We start from the raw sequence: 18,974 nt of genomic DNA on the forward strand, positions 1-18,974 counted from the left end.
TTCTGTTAGCCACTGCATGCATGGCTGCCCTGGTGGCCAACTGGGGTCGTCATTGTCAACCTTCTCAACACAAGGATGATAGCTCTACCACTGGTGTGCCTTTAAACCCAAGTAGTACCCTATTGAGCACAGAGGCTATCTGCATGGAAACCCTAGGGACATTCTTCCTTCTGGTATGTTTGGGCTGCTTCCACCTTGGCACACCAGATATGCCTGTTATCACGGCCAAGCCAGTGCAAAGGGAAGACTTGAGGCTTTGCTACCATCTTTCCCCTTTCTAAAGATGAACATTCTCTCCATTGTTCTTTATAGATTCAAAGCCGAAGGAAGAAGATATTGGATGTATATGCCAACGTGTGTGGTGTTGTTGAAGGTAAGGGCTAGAGGACCATTCTTTAATCCCAGCACTTAAGAGGCAGAGGCAGGCGGATCTCTGAATTTGAGGCCAGCCTGGTCTACATAGCAGTTCCAGGCCTGCTATATGGTGAGACTCTATCTTAAACAAGCAAAAGACGAAAAAGCCATTCGGGGTACACTTCCCTGAGATGATAGCCCCCAGTGCCAGGCCCCTGTGTGGACAACTGGGGACAGCCATCCACATCTGATGGAGGTGGTCAGGCCCCCATCAGAATGGCCAAGTGAACCGACCTGTGATGTGGGGGGGGAGGGGAGTTTAGTTCCTGGCTTAGGCTAAAGCACCCCATAATGCTTTCCTCACAGGACAGGAGACTCCCAGCATGCACGCGGGTGCAGCGCCACTGTGCTTATGTCCACATAGGTATTGTCATCATGGACGTGACCGATGACACTTAGTCAATGTCAGTGAGGACACAGTCTAAGAAACACATGGGCGTGAGATTTGTCCCTGTGTCAATATCGAGTATACCGTCACAAGCTAGCATGGTCGGGGCATCCGAAGGTGTACTATGGAGCCAGTGTTTTCTGTCATTGACAGCAGCATCGCCATGCAGGCTGTGGCTGTGCCTAGAAGCTGTTTCACAAGGCACACTGGCCTGGCCTTGGAGGGCTCCTCCCTCCTTCCAGAGCAGCCACACAAGGTCAAACGGCCTGCAGTGGGCAGGTGAGAAGCAGGAGAGTGAGAACCATAGACAGTCCAGTCTGTAATCCTCCTAGATGCTACAAAACCCAAGCCCTAAATTAACTTCTCTTCAGCCTGGAAATAAACCCCTCACCGCTGATGTCAGGGGACTTTCCTGCCTCCTGCCTTGCTGGCATCCCTCCGCATACCCTGATCTGGTTGAACTGTTTGCCTGGAGAGGGTCCTATACTGCCTGTCACTCCTGTCCCATGTGGGAGAAGTGCAGGCCCTGAGCTGGGACAGGCTGGTTAGAAGTAACCACTGAGCAGGAACTCCAGGGCCAAGAATTCTTCTTGGCTGCCTTCAGAAACATGGCAAGGCTCCATAAGTACATGCCTGGTCAGCCTACTTAATCAAGCTTGGCATGGTGGGTGCTGTTGGCTGCCCAGAAGAATATGGTCCGGGAGTTAAATTCCAGCACCCCTTGAAGCTCTTGTCTGTTCCAAAGAATGTCTTAGTTTTGAAACACCAAACCCATGGGACTGTGGCTTTTGGATTGATTTAGAGCTTCAACCATAAGAAGAGCCCTCCAGTGGGTCCTGTGGGGTGGAATCTTCAAGCCTGTGCCCTCAGGTGCTCCTTGGCAGCCCGGGCACGAGTCCTTCTTAATGCCACAGTAATAAGACACAGCCAAGGCTGAGGCCCTCGGGCCAGCATGGCTTGGCTCCCCAGACCATTGGAATCACATTAAGACCTTAATACTCGCTACCTCTGCCTCTTGAGCCACCCCGCATTCCCCAAGATGCCAATGTGGTTAATATGGGGTGAACCCCAGACACCGAAGTCCTCCAGTTCTTTTAAAGGTTTTCATTGTGGTATTCCTCCTCTCCATCCTCCACTCACCTCCCGCCGAGACAGAGCTTCTCTGTGTAACAGCACTGGCTGTCCTAGAACTCATAGAGATCTGCCTGCTTCTGCTTCCTGGCTGCTGGGATTAAAGGCATATGCCTCCACACCTGGCTTGTGGTGTTCTTAACATTTTGTGCTAAGAGGTAATAGAGCAAAGCCTGGGTGAGCTTCTCCTGATGCTGACATCTCACAGCCCCATAAAAGCCATGATCAACATGTTGATGCTGACCCAATAGATGGCGACCCCTTCCACCACCACAGGGGCTTCTCCTGCTCCCCAAACCCACACCTGCAGCCCCATCAACCACTATTCTGTTTTCTATTGCTGTAATTGTCACTTTAAGACTTTTATAAAAGTCAAATTGGGGGCCGGAGAGATGCTCAGTGGTTAAGAACCCTGGCTGCTCTTCCAGAGAACTGGGATTCAATTCCCAACACCTACATAGCGGCTTACAGCCATCTGTAACTCCATTTCCAGAAGATATGTCGCCCTCTTCTGGCCTCTGTGTGTACTGCATGCATATGGTACACAACCGTACTGGTAGGCAAAACACCCATATATGTAAGATATACATTTTAAAATACTATTGTAAGTTGAATCATGGAGCACATACTCAGTGATTAGCTGGTCTCTCCATAATTCAGTAGAGAGTCATCCGGGTTGCTGTGTATGTCAGTGTCACGGGAGCTTTTGAGTATCCTTGGAAATTTCTACCCAGGCAGTCATATCTGCACACAAGGGGTTTTATTCCTTCCTTTCTAACCTGTGTGCACTCTTTCTTCTCTTCTCTGTCTTCACTGCTTTGGCATGGTGTCACATTTAAATTTTAACCCTATGAACTGTGTTTACCAAGAAGCATGTGTTAGAACATTTATTTAGTATTTTTTAATTTGCTTGAGTTTTTTTAAATTGCTTTTATTGAGCTATATATTTTTCTCTGCTCTCCTCCCTTCTTCTCCCCTCCCCTCCTACCCTCTCCTATGGTCCCCATGCTCCCAATTTACTCAGGAGATCTTCTCTTTTTCTACTTCCCATGTAGATTAGATCCAGAAAGTCATGTTCACTTTTAAAAGCTGGAACCAGACTTACACCCCGAGAATAAATGTTACTTTTCATAGTCCATAATGCTTTGTTCTATTGTTGAACTCTGTTAATATTTTGTTAGAAATTTTGGTGTCAGATTGGGAAATAGTTTCTTCTTTTCTATTTTCTGGAAGAGACTACTCAGAGCATACGTTAATTCCTTTCAACACTTGGAAGATGTTTAATGCCGAGCTCCCCTCGACTGCGGTTTGTGACATGTGCCCATCCCTCTCCTAGGTCTCAGCCCCACAGAGTTGCCGTTTGATTGCCTTGAGAAGACAAGCCGGATGCTCAGCTCCACGTACAACTCTGAGAAAGCGGTGGTGAAAACGTGGCGCCACCTTGCGGAGAGCTTTGGACTGAAGCGGGACGAGATCGGGGGCATGACTGACGGCATGCAGCTCTTTGACCGCATCAGCACCGCGGGCTACAGCATCCCGGAGCTGCTCACAAAGCTGGTACAGATCGAGCGGCTGGATGCGGTGGAGTCCTTGTGTGCAGACATACTGGAGTGGGCTGGGGTCGTGGCCCCTGCCTCCCCGCCCCCAGCTGCTTCCTGAGGAGTATGCCTTGAACTGTCCTCCCTGGGACCCGCTGGGGATCTGATGAGGCCACTGCAAGCTGTGAGTGATGCCATCGGACTGCCGAAACTCAAGGCTTTTCCTGGTAGGTCACTGTGTTCCTTAGGTGGACCTAAGGAGCCTGCTGATCACTCAGATGGACATGTGGGGATGATGCTGGTGAAGAACCCCATCCTGTCTGTCAGGGGACGCTTGGTGGGAGACAGAGGGCATGCTACAATCATATCACCAGAACATCAAACAGGCTAAATGAAGGGATGCTAAGAAAATGTAGCAATAATTCCGAGAATGGTAACAGCGTCTCGTGAAGTTGAGAAATGGGACCATCCTTATGAAGAGAATAGCTTGAAGGTTCTAGTACAGACAAACGTACAAAGTACAGACGTCCCACTTCCTCCATTGCTGCAGACGGAGCAGTCTGTTGGGGTGCTCTATGGCTTCAGGGGTGGCTTGACCTGTGTTTGCAGTCGCCCACAACGATACAAGCCTTGCAGTCACTAGCGGAAGAACTTGGGGGTATGTCACTGCCGCACAAGGCATGTCTGCCCAGCCCAACGGAAGTGTGGGCAGATTTGGCCTCCAGCATCACTCACAGACAGAGCTGTAACAGTGTGTCAGATTGTTGTCCTTCAAACGGGTGCATTCTCTCTAGAAAAGGAGATGACGACTTCATAGGAGTTTGTCCGTGCCCGATTCTAGACTGCGGGAGTAGCTGGAATTCACAAATGAGGCTTGTGTGAGTCCAGACAGCATCCTGGGCCAGCGAGGGATGGTAGAGCCTGGGGTGCAGTACAGAGCTGGGGCCGGAAGGACTGGTGGTGTCATCCCAGGGGGCTGTCATCTCCTCCCCCAGCCCGAGCTTCTCTTCTGCCAATGAGAGCTTGGTCTTCATGTCTGTGGTCAGGAAAGTTAAGGCTCAGGTGAGCAAAAGAAAATGGAGGCAGGACAGGAAAGGCTGAGGGGGCCTCCGTGGGGTAGATTCAGCGTGGGCAGCCACACAAAGAGAGAAAAGGAGGAACTCCTATCAGGGATTCTCGTGTAAGGGCAACTGTAGGACAGAGCATTTACAGCGAGGAAGCTTCTAAAGGGGCATTGTTCTTGGCAGATTCTCTTATTTCACCGGTAACTGCCAAGAAAAGGAATTCAGGGGAGCTTTCCCGCCAGGGGGTTAATGCCCAGCTGAATGCTGGGCTCCCTCCTGAAGTGCTGGCTGCAGTGATAGTTAAGTTGCAATAAAGCCTCTGGTTGAGAAAGCGGTGGGTTTGCTTTGTTTTTTTGTTTTTAAATGACAAGTCATAGGACTGAACAGAAGCCTTCGGGGTGGGAATCAGTTGTACGTTTGAAACCATCCGGCAATTTCCCGCCACGGAATACAGAACATACTGTGAGAGGACCATAATTAGGTCCTGAATATTTAATATAATATGATCATTTTACTGTGTCCGTTTGTGATTTTTTTTTAAAAGAAGGTATTTGCTGTATCCTTCAAGTTAAATAGTCTGCGTAATTATCCTCTTAATTCCTCTTCGAGATCCTGCCGTGCCCTTTACCCCCGGTTTTTAGTAATGATGTTGAGCTTCCCCTTCATTAGTCTGTAAAGGTCATCTGTGATGAGTGGGCGAGGCTACGACAGCAGGCTCCTCTCCTCCCGACTGTCTTTCTGGTGAGGAATGGGCAGCTGCCGTGGGCAGCGTGGGCTGGCCTCTCAGTTCACCTATTAGATCTCAAAGGCTTGAGGACAGCCAGCATCCATGTTGTTTCGTTGACTCCCAGCTTGCTGATTTATAGGAACTCGTCCCTTGTCTTTTACTTTATTTGGCAATAAATCCAGGAAGGGTCTGCTTCAATGAGCTTTGCCTACGCTGTAGAGATCAGAATCGGCAAGACCATCACGTTTCTCACTGACCAAGGCTGGAACTCCATGCTGCCATCTTCGTCTGGAGACTATCATTATTTTTCAACACTTAAAGGTATTTAGTAAACGCTCAGGCTAGGTCTGAGGCCCTTAGCCCGTGAAGTCATAATTGTGAATATTTTATGTAATTCTGTTTATATAACTTATTATATTTTTATAAGCCCAATAAACATGTTAATAAAAAGGCGGCTCCAGACTGGTACCGTGTGAACTGTGAAAGAGTGACGCTCTGTGAATGGAGGACTGACTGTCGTGGTCACTGTACTGCGTATGATGAGACCGTGGGCTTGTGGCCATCCGTAAATAAAGTATATAAATATATAGCAGGGAGGTGTTCACTAACAGGGACAGGCATATGTGGGGACTATGTAAGACAACACGGGGCACCGTTTTCCATATTTACTTTTAAACAGTGTGTTAGCTGCTATGACCGTGTCACTATCAAACACAGTGTCTTAGAGCACAGTCATTTCTTGGTCTGGCTTTGGGGTCAGTAAGGACTGGTGGGGTCAACTTGCCTGGGCAGTGGCTGTATAGCTTGGGGGTCTTAAGCATCGCAGCTTTGCGGACCTGGACCAGGTACATGGTGCCAGACCTCACTACCCAGCTACCTGCGGGAAACCTGTTGTATTCTCAGAAGCTCCCCAGTCTACCCGAAGCCTTTGTCCACAGGGCTCCCAGTTCTGACCCTTTGTCAGAGTGCACACCTTAGAGATTGTATGAATCTCCAGCGAGGCAAATTACACTTCAGTTCTGCTTGCCCCACTCCCAACCCTGTGAACGCAAGCTCCCAGACTCAGAGACAGTGAACAGATTAGCAGTTTCGCTCCCAACAAGCCCTAGGTGGGATGCCAGCCCCCAGATGACTGCCAGGCTACTAACCGGTGCGCAGTCCCTACGCCTGGCACCTTCTGTGTAAAGGAGCCTGTGGTGCCATCTTTTACTCTTTCTGAGGGGTCCACCACCCTGCTCCCAAACAAACCACTCCTGCAGTCTTATTCTTTCTTCTACCCACCCAGCCTTAGCTTGGCTTATTTCTTGCCAGCTTCCCTTAAATTATCCCGACTACCTTTTGCCTCTGGGCTTTTTCCTTTTCTTACTTCCATATATATTACCTTCACTCTTACTCCGTGGCTGGCTGGCTGGCTGGCTGGCTGGGCGACTGGGTGGCTGGCCTCAGAAGTCCTCCTCTCCTCGTTCTCTTGCTCCACCCTTTCCTCGCTTCTCCTTCTAATTATCCTCTCTGCCTGCCAGCCCCACCTGTCCGTGCTCCTGTCTCGCTACTGGCCGTTCAGCTCCTGATTAGCCAGGCAGAGAACCACAGCTTCACAGAGATGCACAAATGCGGCATAAACAGGAACAACACATCCTTACATCATTAAACAAATGCTCCACAGCATAAACAAAAGCAACACACCTTAATATTCCCCAATCAGAATATTTTACCGGAAAGTTTCTGCTCAGTCTTTTAAGGAGCTCCTGGATTCTAAGGAAGGGTACAACACGGCAGGCTTGCCTAGATTCATTTAACACGGTTTCATTCAGCTGTCTCCATAGTCAGACAATTGCCATTTTAGTATGCCAATGTTCACATACTCTGTTAAATGGATTACTAAGCTTCAGAGATGTAGCAGGTTCTTGGGAATTTTTATAGCTATAAATTACATTGCTATAAATAATACAGATACATTCAATATGCATTCCTTGTTTGAAATTATTTACTTAGTCTGAGCCATCCAAACCCAGAGAACTAACAGTTATATTTACATATTACATTTCTATGGCAAATGTAGCCTATAAGACCTTCCTTTAGGGTAACTAAGAAGTGATCATTAGTGTTTATCACTTCTGGGTAATATGGCAGACTGACATCTGCTTCTGCTGATGGTGATATAAAAGACAGGAGTTAGAATCAAAATAAGCAGTGGACTCTATTCCTATAAACAAAGAGCTAAAGACAAGAGAAATGAACACAGAAGAGATTTTCCTCTCGGTGTCCAGCTATACCAGCCCCTGCTAGGTTAAGGGCAGCTTGTCACCTCGACGGGCAGAGAGATAGGCTGTGCCGCAGAGACTCTAACTGGGGGTGGATACAGGAGTGAGACCGCTGGAGCAGAGAAGGATGTGGTGGAGGCCCTGGAGATGACAGCCATGGCCCAGACAAACTCAGGGATCCTGACACGTGCCATGCCAAATTTGGTTCGGCCTCCTGAAGGCTGACCAGGAAGAGACCTCCCAGAGAGACAGAGGCAAGCATAAATGGATGGGTCTGGCCCCCTCAGAGACTCAGTCACAGAGAGCTTCAGCTATGAGCCCCAAAATATCAGAGGCGAGTCTATAACTAAGGGTAAGGGACCCGGACTGGGCCATTCTGGCAGGAAGCGGACTTAACTGGCTTTGGTTTACTGGGACTGGCAGCCATCGGTGCCACCTGGGGATGATAAAAAGAAAACTGAAGGTGGGGGGAAATACAGCACCCCAACAAAGAAGCGGTACTGACTGTCAGCACGCCCTCAATACCGTCTTACTGCACATTTAATTTTCTGCATAATTGGAAATTTTTACACTTTGCTTGCTGAGCTGCTGGCTCTGTATCTCTCAGACTTCTGTGACCTGTTCTCTGTGCACCAGCTCTATCTACACCATCCCTGCTATCTCCATCCTTCTAACCCTCCTGCTTCTCTTCTCATTTCGCTCCTATTAAATATTGATACCTTTGACTCTAAAGGTACTGTTTGTTGGTTTGTTTACTTTTAAGACAAAGTCTCACTATGTAGCCATAGCTGGCCTGCAACTCACAATGGGGACCATGTTGGCCTCGAACTCACAGAGATCTGTCTGCCTCTGCCTCCTGAGTATTGGAATCGAAGGTGTGTACCAGCACACTAGGCTGACTATACATTTTCTCAACCAGTCAGTAGTACCACCTTGCTGGGGACAGAAATCAAACACAAAGGCTCCTTCTGGAACCGATGTTAAACTATGGCATCTGTCAGGCAGCGTGTCTGCCCCAGGAAGGAGAGGGACAGGAAGCAAAGAGTGGGAAAAGTATATGTCTGACAGCCGAACAAAGCACAGCAAAGAAACACACAAAAATACACTGTGGAGGGCAGATGGGGACGGCTTCTCAAACATGAAGAGGAAAAAGTCAAAGTGAGCTCAGGGCAACAACGCATCATGATAAATCCTCAGCTGCATCTCATAGCAAAACTGGTGCTTAGGGAGCAAAGGGGTTCCAGCTAGCTGTGCACGGTGCAGAAGGGGCCTCCTCCCTGCAGTCACTGGAACAGGAGGAGGTTGCTAGAGCAGAGGGGGGCTATACTAAATCGGTCACAGTCCCTCAGAGCATTAGCAGCACAGCCAGGCAGGTCCAGGCTAGGTCCTCGGGTGTGGCTGGAGTTCACAGGCGGCTGCAGGAGATGCTAGATCCCGGACTGAGAGTAGAGGGGAGGTCCCTGGAGAGGCTGCTGCCCTCTGAGGACTGTCTCAGTCACTTTCATCATTGCTAAAGTATCCGATAGAAATGACTTAAGAGGAAGAATTTATTTTGGCTCAGGGTTTCAAATGATCCAGTGCATAACTGTGTATGCAAGAGCAGAGCATCGTGGAGTCAGGAATGGATGGCAGAGGCTGCTCTCCTTACGATAGACTGGGAAGGATGCAAGACAGGGGCAGAGGCCAGGTACAACTTTAAGGACAGCCCATCTCCCTCCGTGACCTACTTCCCCTAGGTACATCCCAGCTTCTAAAGCTCTGTCACCTCCCAAAACTGCACAACCAGCTGAGAACTGAGCATAGGGACAATTCCTATTCCAACCACAGCAGGGGTGCAGCGGACAGGATTCTGCCACAGATCCAGGTCCATTTAGCCTGGTCCATTGTACGCCAAACACTAAAACCAGTTTTGCAAAAGTGGAACACCCAAGTCTCCACTCTGAATCTGTCAGGTGTTCTTAGGCTGAGGCATGGTTTCCTTGCCTTTCCCGGGATTGCGGGTTAACTAGGCAGTGGGGGCAGGGACAGGCTTACACAGCTTTGTTACATTATCTCTCCACTTATTCCAAGCCCACAGCAGGAAGCAGGGATTTCAGAAACCCGCTGCATCATTTCTTCCTCCAGTCTTGGCTAGGGCTCTCACTGAAAGAACCCAGGGGTCAAGGTGGACATGGTGGCGCATGCCTTTAGTCCCAGCACACTGAAAGCAGAAGCAGGCAGATCTCAGAGTTCAAAATCCAGCCTGGTTTACACAGTGAGTTCCAGGACAGCCAAGACTGCATAGTGCTATAGAGATTTGAATTGGTGTGGCTCTTGAGCTGTTGATACAAATTGTACAGTTCATTTGAAAATATAATGTATAATTAAGAAATATAGGTTAATAGATAACCATCAAATGTGTAGTCGTATTACTTAGGTTTTCTAAATATATAGAGATATATTTCAGTTAGATAGGTATTCTTCAAATCTTTCAAATATGTATTCAAATACAGAATATGACATTTAAAATGTTTTAAGAACTTAGGACTTTTATGGCATTTGCTCCTGGCAGCACCAATTACTTCAAGAGGATGATGGGCATTGAAAATGCTCCTTATGGAGTTTGCTAGCCATTTGGGCAAGAAACTTCTCTTGCCTGGATTGCTTGATGTTATGCTGTATGAACTAGACATGCAGGACCCATAGAAAAATGACTGCTGAACTTGCCTAAAGGTGAGACAGTCCTTCAGGGTTCCTGCTTCATGAAAGAGTCTGCCAGATATTCTGCAGGACACAGAAAAAAAGTGACTGACAAACTGCAGAACTGTCTTTGAAATTTCTTGCTTTATGGAAAAGTCTGCCAGATACTATGGGCATGTAGGCTGAACATGGATGTCCCAATGATACAGAAGAACTCTGGGTGACTGTTCAGGCAGTGAGATGTCTCTGTCAATTCTAGAGTTTTGGAAGTTGCTTACAATACACTTCCTCTTTACTTAGGTAATATTATATCCTCCTGGAGTCTTTGGTGGAGTTGAAGAATATATAATTACAGTTTTCCTTAGTTATGATAAAAGATAAAGTAGATATAAATATTGTAACTGTAATTCTTGCTTGATACCTGTTTTGTTATATGCAGTTTTACTTGTTAAAGTTAAAACCTTCCTTTTTATTTAAACAGAAAAGGGGAGGTGATGTGGGATTCCCCTCTGTGATTACTTTGAGCTTAGGGCAGGACAGAACAGAACTAGGCAGGGAAAGCTAGGCTGTATGCTGGAAGAAAAAGGGCAGAGTAGAAAGAAACCATGTAGCCCTGCTGGAGACAGACACCAGAACATTACCCGGTAAGCCACAGCCAGATTAATGGAAATGGGTTAGTTTAAGATATGAGTTAGCCAGAAATACACTTAAGTTATTGGCCAAATAGTATTCCAAATAATATGGTTTTTGTGTGATTATTTTAGGGCTGAGCAGCCAGGAACAAACAAGCGGCTCTCATATAACATAGAAACTCTTGTCTTGGAAAAAAATTGAACCCTGTAGCATGAATAATAAAAACCCAGAGACAGATATTGGGGTTCAACCTGAAGATCAGAAAAACAAAGCAGCCAGCCACTGGTTCTTACCTCAACTTCCAACCGAAATGGTGATCTGGGCTCCAGGAATCTCAGAATGAGACTGTGTGAGAGCTGTGTCCTCCCATTTTATATTCTTCTCTAGGGCTGGGATTAAAGGCGTGCACCACTGCCGCCTGGCTTCTATGGCAAACTAGTGTGGCTACTGGGATTAAAGGTGTGTGCCACCGCTGCCTGGTCTATAAGGCTGACCATTGTCGCTGTTTTGCTCTCTGATCTTCAGGCAAGCTTTATTTATTAAAACACAAATGAAATATCACTACAGATCCCAGGAGTCTCAGGCCACGTGAGGCAGGTATAAAGGTGAGCAGTGAGCCTGGACGGAGAGAGAGGTAGACCAGTACTCCACAGGGAGTAGCTTGCCCTGGGGAGAGTGACCAGTGGAGCTTTGGGATGCTTTTTACCTGGTTATAGCCTGATGCCACTGTACTCCTGAGCTATCTCTTTGGATCCAGGTCATTTGATCTTGAGTTTGTTCCAGTATTCAGGCTGGAAGGTATGGACTTTGGGGAATGTTCCTCCACTCTTAGAATGGTCCTTCACAGCAAGTCCAGCTCACTGGCAGAACACAAGAGCTTATTTCCCTGTATCAGAAGACACAGGGCCATGACTAGAAGGGACCAGACCCCACCCGCATCTTTACACATTGCCCCTTCAATATACAACTTGCCCTGATGGGCTGCGAATGGCTAATCACCGCAGCTGCAATCCAAGGAATCTCCTGGAGTTGTTGGGACCATTTGGCGTCCTGGCCTCCAGCTGTTCTTCCCTGCTAGAGATCTTTTCTTTCCTTCTGATTTGAGTCACTGAAAGCTGTGTCAAAGTTGTTTACCAGCTCTGCTTCACGAGCGCGTGTTGCCTTGGCCTTGAGGATCAGAGGATAAGGTTTTCACCTGTTGGCCCACCTGACTGATGGGTATATAAACCTCTATGGTGCTATTGAATAAAGTTCTTCTTACCAGTGACTAGAGGTCTGTGTTTATGTCTCTCTGTCTGTGTGTCTTTGTGTGTTTCAACCTCCAGCCCCTTGCCTGAAGCTCAGGAACTGTATGGTAGTGCATAGAGCGCAGACAGGCACTGTGTGCTGCCTGGAGTCTCGTGTGTGCTTTAGTACTAGAGTGCATTCTGTTGCTGCCCACCGGGCACAAGCTTCCTGAATGACCTCAGGACTCTGCTGGGTGCAGGGTGAGCATGCGCAGATGGCAGTGCGGGCTGTGTTCCCACAGGAAAGCAAGATAGCTGTATATACAAATGTCCTGGACAGTTATTTGGACTTCCTGGAGGCAGAAGTTGGCTTTTAATTATTAAATTGGTAGACAGAACAGATCCAAATAGAGAAAACTGCTTGATGCATTCCAGAATGCTTGGTCTTTTCATATGTAGTGCTTATGTGAGAGCCGAAGTCTATTTGTTTAAACCAGATGGAATGCTTTCTGGAGTGACTTTTAAATGATAATCTGTATTTGTTGGCTTGACTCCCAAACAATAAGCTGGCCCTTAGTGTGTCCTTTGTTCCTGCACAAGTGCATCCTTGTGGCCAAATTGAAAGAAAGAGGCTCCCTTCCACTTTCCCTGGGAGGGAAAACACTCATCAGTAAACTCCATGAGCAGTGTGGTCCCTTAGCATCTCCCAGCCTCTGTCCCCTGTAGAAGTCTATACTAACAATACCAGGATCTCAGAAGGGAGCGTGTGTTCTTCTGACGGATGGGAGAGCGCCAACAGCAATGGGACAAAGTAGGAGGCGGCTGGATGCCAGGTTGGAGCAACTGCTACTCCCGGGGTGCCATGTACAGACCCACAGCTGCCTGGTCTTGGAAAGAAAACACAAGAATAATGGCCTGTCTTGGCTTAGAGATGTCAGTGGCGGCCACCAGGGAGTTCTATCTGATAGGACACAGACTTCCTGAAAAGGGTCCTGCCCTGGTAGCCCTACTACGTTTGACTCTTCTGCTCAGACCTTCACCTACCATGGGTCTGGCCTTGACCCCCTCAGGTTTCTTAGGTGGGGTTTCCTCACTAGGTCCTCCAGACAACCTGCCATGGCTAGTCCTAGGAAACAACGCGAAAGCAAAGATCTCGTGGCTTATTCTTTGTGGTGATGCTCTAGTCCAGTGGTTCTCAACTCTTCCTAATGTTGCGACCCTTTAATGATACAGTTCCTCATCTTGTGGCGCCCCCCAGCTACAAAGGGTCACAACCCGCAGGCCGAGAACCGTTGCTCTCATCTCTGTTTTGCCTCCACTTGTGTTCCTCATCAGAGAGGGCATCATGGCAACACTACCTCATGGAATTGCATTGCTAACTTCTATCACAATGGCCATCTATGCATTCAGAAGTGCCTTCTGTCCCTTGTTCTCAACATTGACAATCAGGGTTCCCTGGCTTCTGCTTAACAAGCAAGACAAGTTGGGTCCAAACACTAGGGAGAGTTGGTTTCTGTTGTTTGATTTTTGGTTTTTGTTTGTTTTTTGTTTTTGTTTTTGTTTTTGAGACAGGGTTTCTTTGTGTAGCCCTGGCTGTCCCAGAACTCGCTCTCTAGATCAGGCTGGCCTCAAACTCAGAGAGATCCACCTGCCTCTGCCTACCAACTGCTGGGATTAAAGGCAAATGCCAACAGGACCTGGTTTAAGGAGAGTTTTGAGTTCACACTGTTTATAGTGAAGCTGACAGCCAGGCTGTTTCAGGTCGAAATGCTGGCTGCTCAAGGTGGACGTTTGGTTACTTTTTGTTGCTGTGATACAATAGGGAACTTGTAGAAGGAAGAGTTTATTTGGTCTACAGTTACAGAGGAAGTCACAGGGATGGAGATGGACAAGGCTTGGCAACAGGGGCAGGAAGTCGAGAGATCACATTGCTATCCACATACAGGAAGCAGAAAGAGAGCAGGAAGTGGGGCAAAGCTGTAAACCTTCAAAGCCTCCCTGTGTGACATGCATCCTCTAGCAAGGCCACACCTCTCAAAGGTTCCATAGTATTCCTAAAGGGTGCTAACAACTGAGGACCATGAACCTGTGAGGGACATTTCTCACACAAACCACCTCTGTCTGGCTTGCTGATTCCTTCAGCCTCCTCCCCTCCCAGGCAGCTAACCAGGCATTTCCCAAACCTCTTCCGGCTTGACTTACTTCACCTCTGGGTTTTCATTTCACTTGTACTGACATCTGTGAATTTGAATATATACTTATCAGGCCCAAAGGGTACCCACCCCAACACCTCCCCCACAAAAAGAGCAGGCCCACTGACTTGGTCCAAAATTGAGTCTAGGACCAACTCAAACTCGGCAATAGAGGGATTTCTGGCAGTTAGAAAAAAAAACCAGCATTCCCCAGGAACTTATGAAATGGTTTTCTTCTGCCAAAAGGAATCATTTCCCCTGTCTCTGGCAGAAGGGACTAATGTATCTCCATTGACATATACCTGTGGTTGCAGACAAGCCCACGCTGGCCTCCAGGCTCTTAAACAGTCCCTGTTCACAACTACTCACTATACATTGCCAAGCCCCATGCCAGTCTCCTGGCCCTTCTCCCTTGCCATCCCACTGCACTATGCTACCCCAAGGCTGCTCTGGATCCTCACTCTCTTTACCAGCAAGGTCCCCTCCCCTTACTCCCCCTCACTATCCTCATATTCTCCCATCTCTTGCAGACAGCCCTGATAATGTCCAGCCTTCTTTCTCTCTCTGCTCTGGACTCTTCTAGATGGCTCTGGGTGTTCTCTCTCTCTTTTCTACCCCCATCCCCACCCCTGAACAACCATGAACTGGCCATTTCTGTGGTTTTCTTCACTGTGCCCCTCACATACAATACTAAGCAATCTAAAGGGTGTCCTGTGGATTGGTTCTGAATTCAGAAACACAGGGAGATTTCTGGACTAGTTTAGAGGACTCAAGAAAAGGAATCATGATCAATCAACTTTCTCCAGCATAAAAAAACCCTCCTCCTCCCACAGTACCGGCTTTAAGACCCTTTCTAAGCCCAGGAACCCTAGCTTATCAGGCCCCCTTATGTGTCCAGAGGCCTCGCTTCCCGTCATCCCTTGCTGCTGGTGACCTACCACGATGCCAAGGCAACCTCACCTTCACCAGATTTCCCGGAAAAGGAGCATGTAAGACTCCCCTATAGCACGAGGCTCTTCAGAACGCCTGTCTTACTTGGTCTTTAACCTTCAATCTGCTTGCATCTCCCAAAGGTTCCTGCTATCACTGAGGGCAAAAGAAGAGACTTAATTTCCCAGGGCTAGTTAAGTCTTTTCCAAAAAACCCAAACCCTCCCCATTCATATCTGATTCCACTACCAGTCGCTGGTTTCTAAATACCCCCACACCTTACCGGTTTCTCCTTGACACCAGTCCTTCCACCTAATTCTGGAAAACCCCGCAATTAACCAATCTCACCTGGTCAGGTTACAACCTGGCACCGCCTTATCCCCAGGGCACTCATTTTCCTTCTGGCACAACTGAAAAGGTTAAACTGCACCCAGTGGCCTACAGCATGGGGCTGTCCTAGATGCTGCTCAAACACCTCCATCTGCCTACCTAGGAACTGGACAGGGACCATTTCTCTCATCCCTCCAGACACCCCACTCCCCACACTGGCCTCCATTCCAATTAAAGCAAAAAATGGCCATGGGGTCACCCCTTTCTAACAACTCTGGGCATCCTCTTCAGGAACTGGGTAGCAGGCCTAGGTACCTTTACATCACTTAACCTCCGTCTCTCCCCATCTGAGGAAGCCTTAAGGAGATTTCTAATCGGCTTGATACCCTCCAGGATCTACCTGATTCTTTGGCCACCCAGGGGCTCTAAAACTCCAGAGGGCGAGGCCCCTGCCTGCAGCCCACAGAGGAATATGTACTCTTCTATAGGAACTTGGCTGCTTCTGCACCAACAAATCAAAACTAGCCCAGGACCAGGCCCAAAGACTTAGAAGCCAGGCACAAAAATCTCAACACAAGTGTTCCCTCCCACCCTTGCCCCTCCCCCACTCATGCCCTTCCTACATTTTTACCTTGTCATTTAAACTTTGTGGAGGGATTCCTCCTGGACTACTTACTGTTATCACCCGGTCTACCACACTAGGCAAGAGAAAGTCAAGAGAGAGTCACTCCAGACCCAAGAATTCCAAAATGACAATTCTCCCTGTCAGCAGGAAGTACTTACCTCCAAAGAAATGGTTCCCCTATGCCATGTGTATGTGTGCACACACACATATACATACATACACACAAATACACACACACACGAATGATCTGGAAAAAGGGAAATTCCCACCTTTTCTTAAAACTTAGGCTCTAAACTGGCCCAAAGTTCCAGGAAGCTGACTATTTGTACAATTCCCAGAGGTTGCAAAAGAAAAGCAGCTGACCCCAACCCCCAATGTTGAAACAGACAGCAGGACCTATAGTTTCAAATTTTAAAGAAAGCTTATCTAGAAAAATACTCAGCTTATTTCCCTCGCTCTGTCCCTTGTCCACCCCTAACTTACCTTTAGCTATAAAAACCCCACTCACACCGTGTGCCCTGTGCTCTCCTACATTCTAGTCCCCGTGCCGCTGGGTCTTGTGATGTCCCTCACAGTCTAAGTAAGGTCTGCTCCTGCTGGGTGAGGTAAGGTCTGCGAGAATTTTCACTCTATTTCCTTCTTCAAACTCAGTTCTTACAGAGATAACCTGGCAGGGCCGGGACCTGGAGAAATACCGGGAAAGTTAAAGGTCTGAATATCCTTCGAGGTTTGCTAAGTCCAGTAGGGAAGCTCAGGTCAGCCTCCCACCAGAGAAGGGGGCAGAGTGGCTCCGTAGAGGCTTGGCAACTGCAGGGAGGGAGGCTGACCGGTTTACAGCACCTCAGTCGGCTGTCCCAGCTCCCTAACTCCAAGGTCCGTACTGGCTCAGTCTCCTGCCCCCAGATGCTTATATACTTATGTCTGGAAAAGTCCAAGGATGTAGCTCTGGTGCTGTGCCGATGTCTGAAAGAGATGAGAAGTCAGACGCCAGACAACGCTCAAAACACAATAGGCCATCTTATATGTGATCCTATATTTATCTCATAAAATGAACAGTAACAGCCACAGACATTTTTCTGGTTTGACTGCATCTCAGCCAGTTACTATGGATTTATCGAGAAGTGCTTTTAGACTTTTGTGTAAACAATTGTAGACCTTAAGACATAAAGTATCGCTTTTTAAGTCTTAAATGAGTCAATTCCTTTGATGTTTACATTTCTACTGGAACTGACCAGATTGACTAGAATTACGTAAGAAAAACAAATCTCTAAAGCGGCTTTGGATTCAGTAACAGTAGGTTTCTGTTAATGTTTCAATTTTCAAGACAGAAAAAGTAGCAGCCACAGGCTTCAACTTACTTGGAAATTATTCTGATTTTTCTGTGTATGAGTGCTTTGCCTACATGGATGTCTGCGTGCTGCATGGATGCCTGGTGTCCACAGGGGGCAAAGAGGGGAGCAGGTGCCCCGGAACTGAAGTTACAGACATCAGAGTCACATGTGGGTGCTGGGAATTGGATCCTGGTCCTCTGGAAGAACAGCCAGTGCTTCTTAACTAGAGCCATCTTCCCAGTCTCACGGATTAAGATATGATTATAAATAGCCATTACTTCATTTTAAGGTTTCAAGTTATCAAAATGATTTTTTGAAACTGTTTTTTAAAGAGATACAGCTTATAAAACATTGAAACTTTGATATTTATGTCCTGGTAAAGCTGAAGCAGGCATGGGCAGCCCATGTATGGCGGTTCTGTTGAACTCGTCCATAATGGGTTTCATGGTCTAAGTTGATGAGGATGACTGACCAGGTCTCTTCAACATAATTATTCTTAATTCTTGGTCTGTCATTGAAAACTAATGCTACAGTCAGCCTTTGTCGGAGACAGAGAGATAATTCAGAAACACACAACTGGCCAAAGTGTCAAGCATAGTTGATGGAGTGCTCCACCCTACAGGGACATCTCCATTCCTGGGGAACAGCCAGGGACCAGCACAGGAGGGTGAGGCAAGGCGCTAAGAGCCAGAGGATGGGGGGGGAGGGGCGTACAGCACAAAGATGCCCTCTGGGTAGGACACAGCTGCTGCACTCGTAAACACACTGTCACCGCGGTTATCTGCATGACACCTCTCTGACTTAACCTACCGTCATGGGTGGCAGAGGAACCCACGAGGCCCCAGCGCTCCCTGGGCTGACACTGGCAGTTAATGGTTGCTGGAGGTAGGGGATGTCATTTTCTTCAGAAGGGTAGCCACGGATACATTGCCTATGGTCCTGAATAACCTCCTACACACACGCATACAAGAAATTCCAATTAAACTAAATGGGACACGCAGAAAGGAGACATGGAGGTGGGAGAGGGGCTTGCTGGGAAGAAGGGTTTTAACAGGAGGGAGAGGATGAAAGGGTCTTGGGGGACAAAAAATATATACTATCAAGCTTCAAATCCGAGGTGCCTACTTAAAATATCAATGCAGACCTAGTTGCCAGGTTCTCCAGCATCCCTCAACGCCTACCTGCTACAGGATACAGATGGCAGCATATCCCGACTACCCCGGACTCTCCAGGCCAAGGGCTGGGCTGCCCTTCCCCCAGAGACGTTCCTATATAATCCAGACATTTGGGTCACCTGGTTACTGCACCTGGTTCCTCTGTCCCTTCTTCCTTGCCCTTCCCCACTCCCCACACGGCCCAGCTCAGCCCCGTCATGTCCACTCTGAACTCTCCCAGATGTCCCTGCCTGCCTATGCTCTCCCACATGTCTATGATAAAATTTCTCCTCCACCATCCCTAGGAGGAGTCATGTCCTTTCCTTTCCTTTCTTTTTTCATTCATATACAT

The 18,974-nt window shown here is 47.8% G+C and overlaps 1 protein-coding gene across 1 annotated transcript in view; it reads left to right on the forward strand.

The window, feature by feature from the left end:
* The window catches only part of Edar (ectodysplasin A receptor), a 28,243-nt gene extending 24,651 nt beyond the window's left edge, over positions 1-3,592 (forward strand). Inside the window, exons 10-11 of the mRNA XM_075978866.1 lie at positions 313-373; positions 3,270-3,592. Coding sequence (XP_075834981.1) covers positions 313-373; positions 3,270-3,592 — 384 coding nt within the window. The remainder of the gene's footprint in view (positions 1-312; positions 374-3,269) is intronic.
* The last annotated feature ends 15,382 nt before the right edge of the window (positions 3,593-18,974 follow it).

This window comes from Microtus pennsylvanicus, chromosome 7, assembly GCF_037038515.1.
Source record: "Microtus pennsylvanicus isolate mMicPen1 chromosome 7, mMicPen1.hap1, whole genome shotgun sequence".
Classification (NCBI taxonomy): domain Eukaryota; kingdom Metazoa; phylum Chordata; class Mammalia; order Rodentia; family Cricetidae; genus Microtus; species Microtus pennsylvanicus.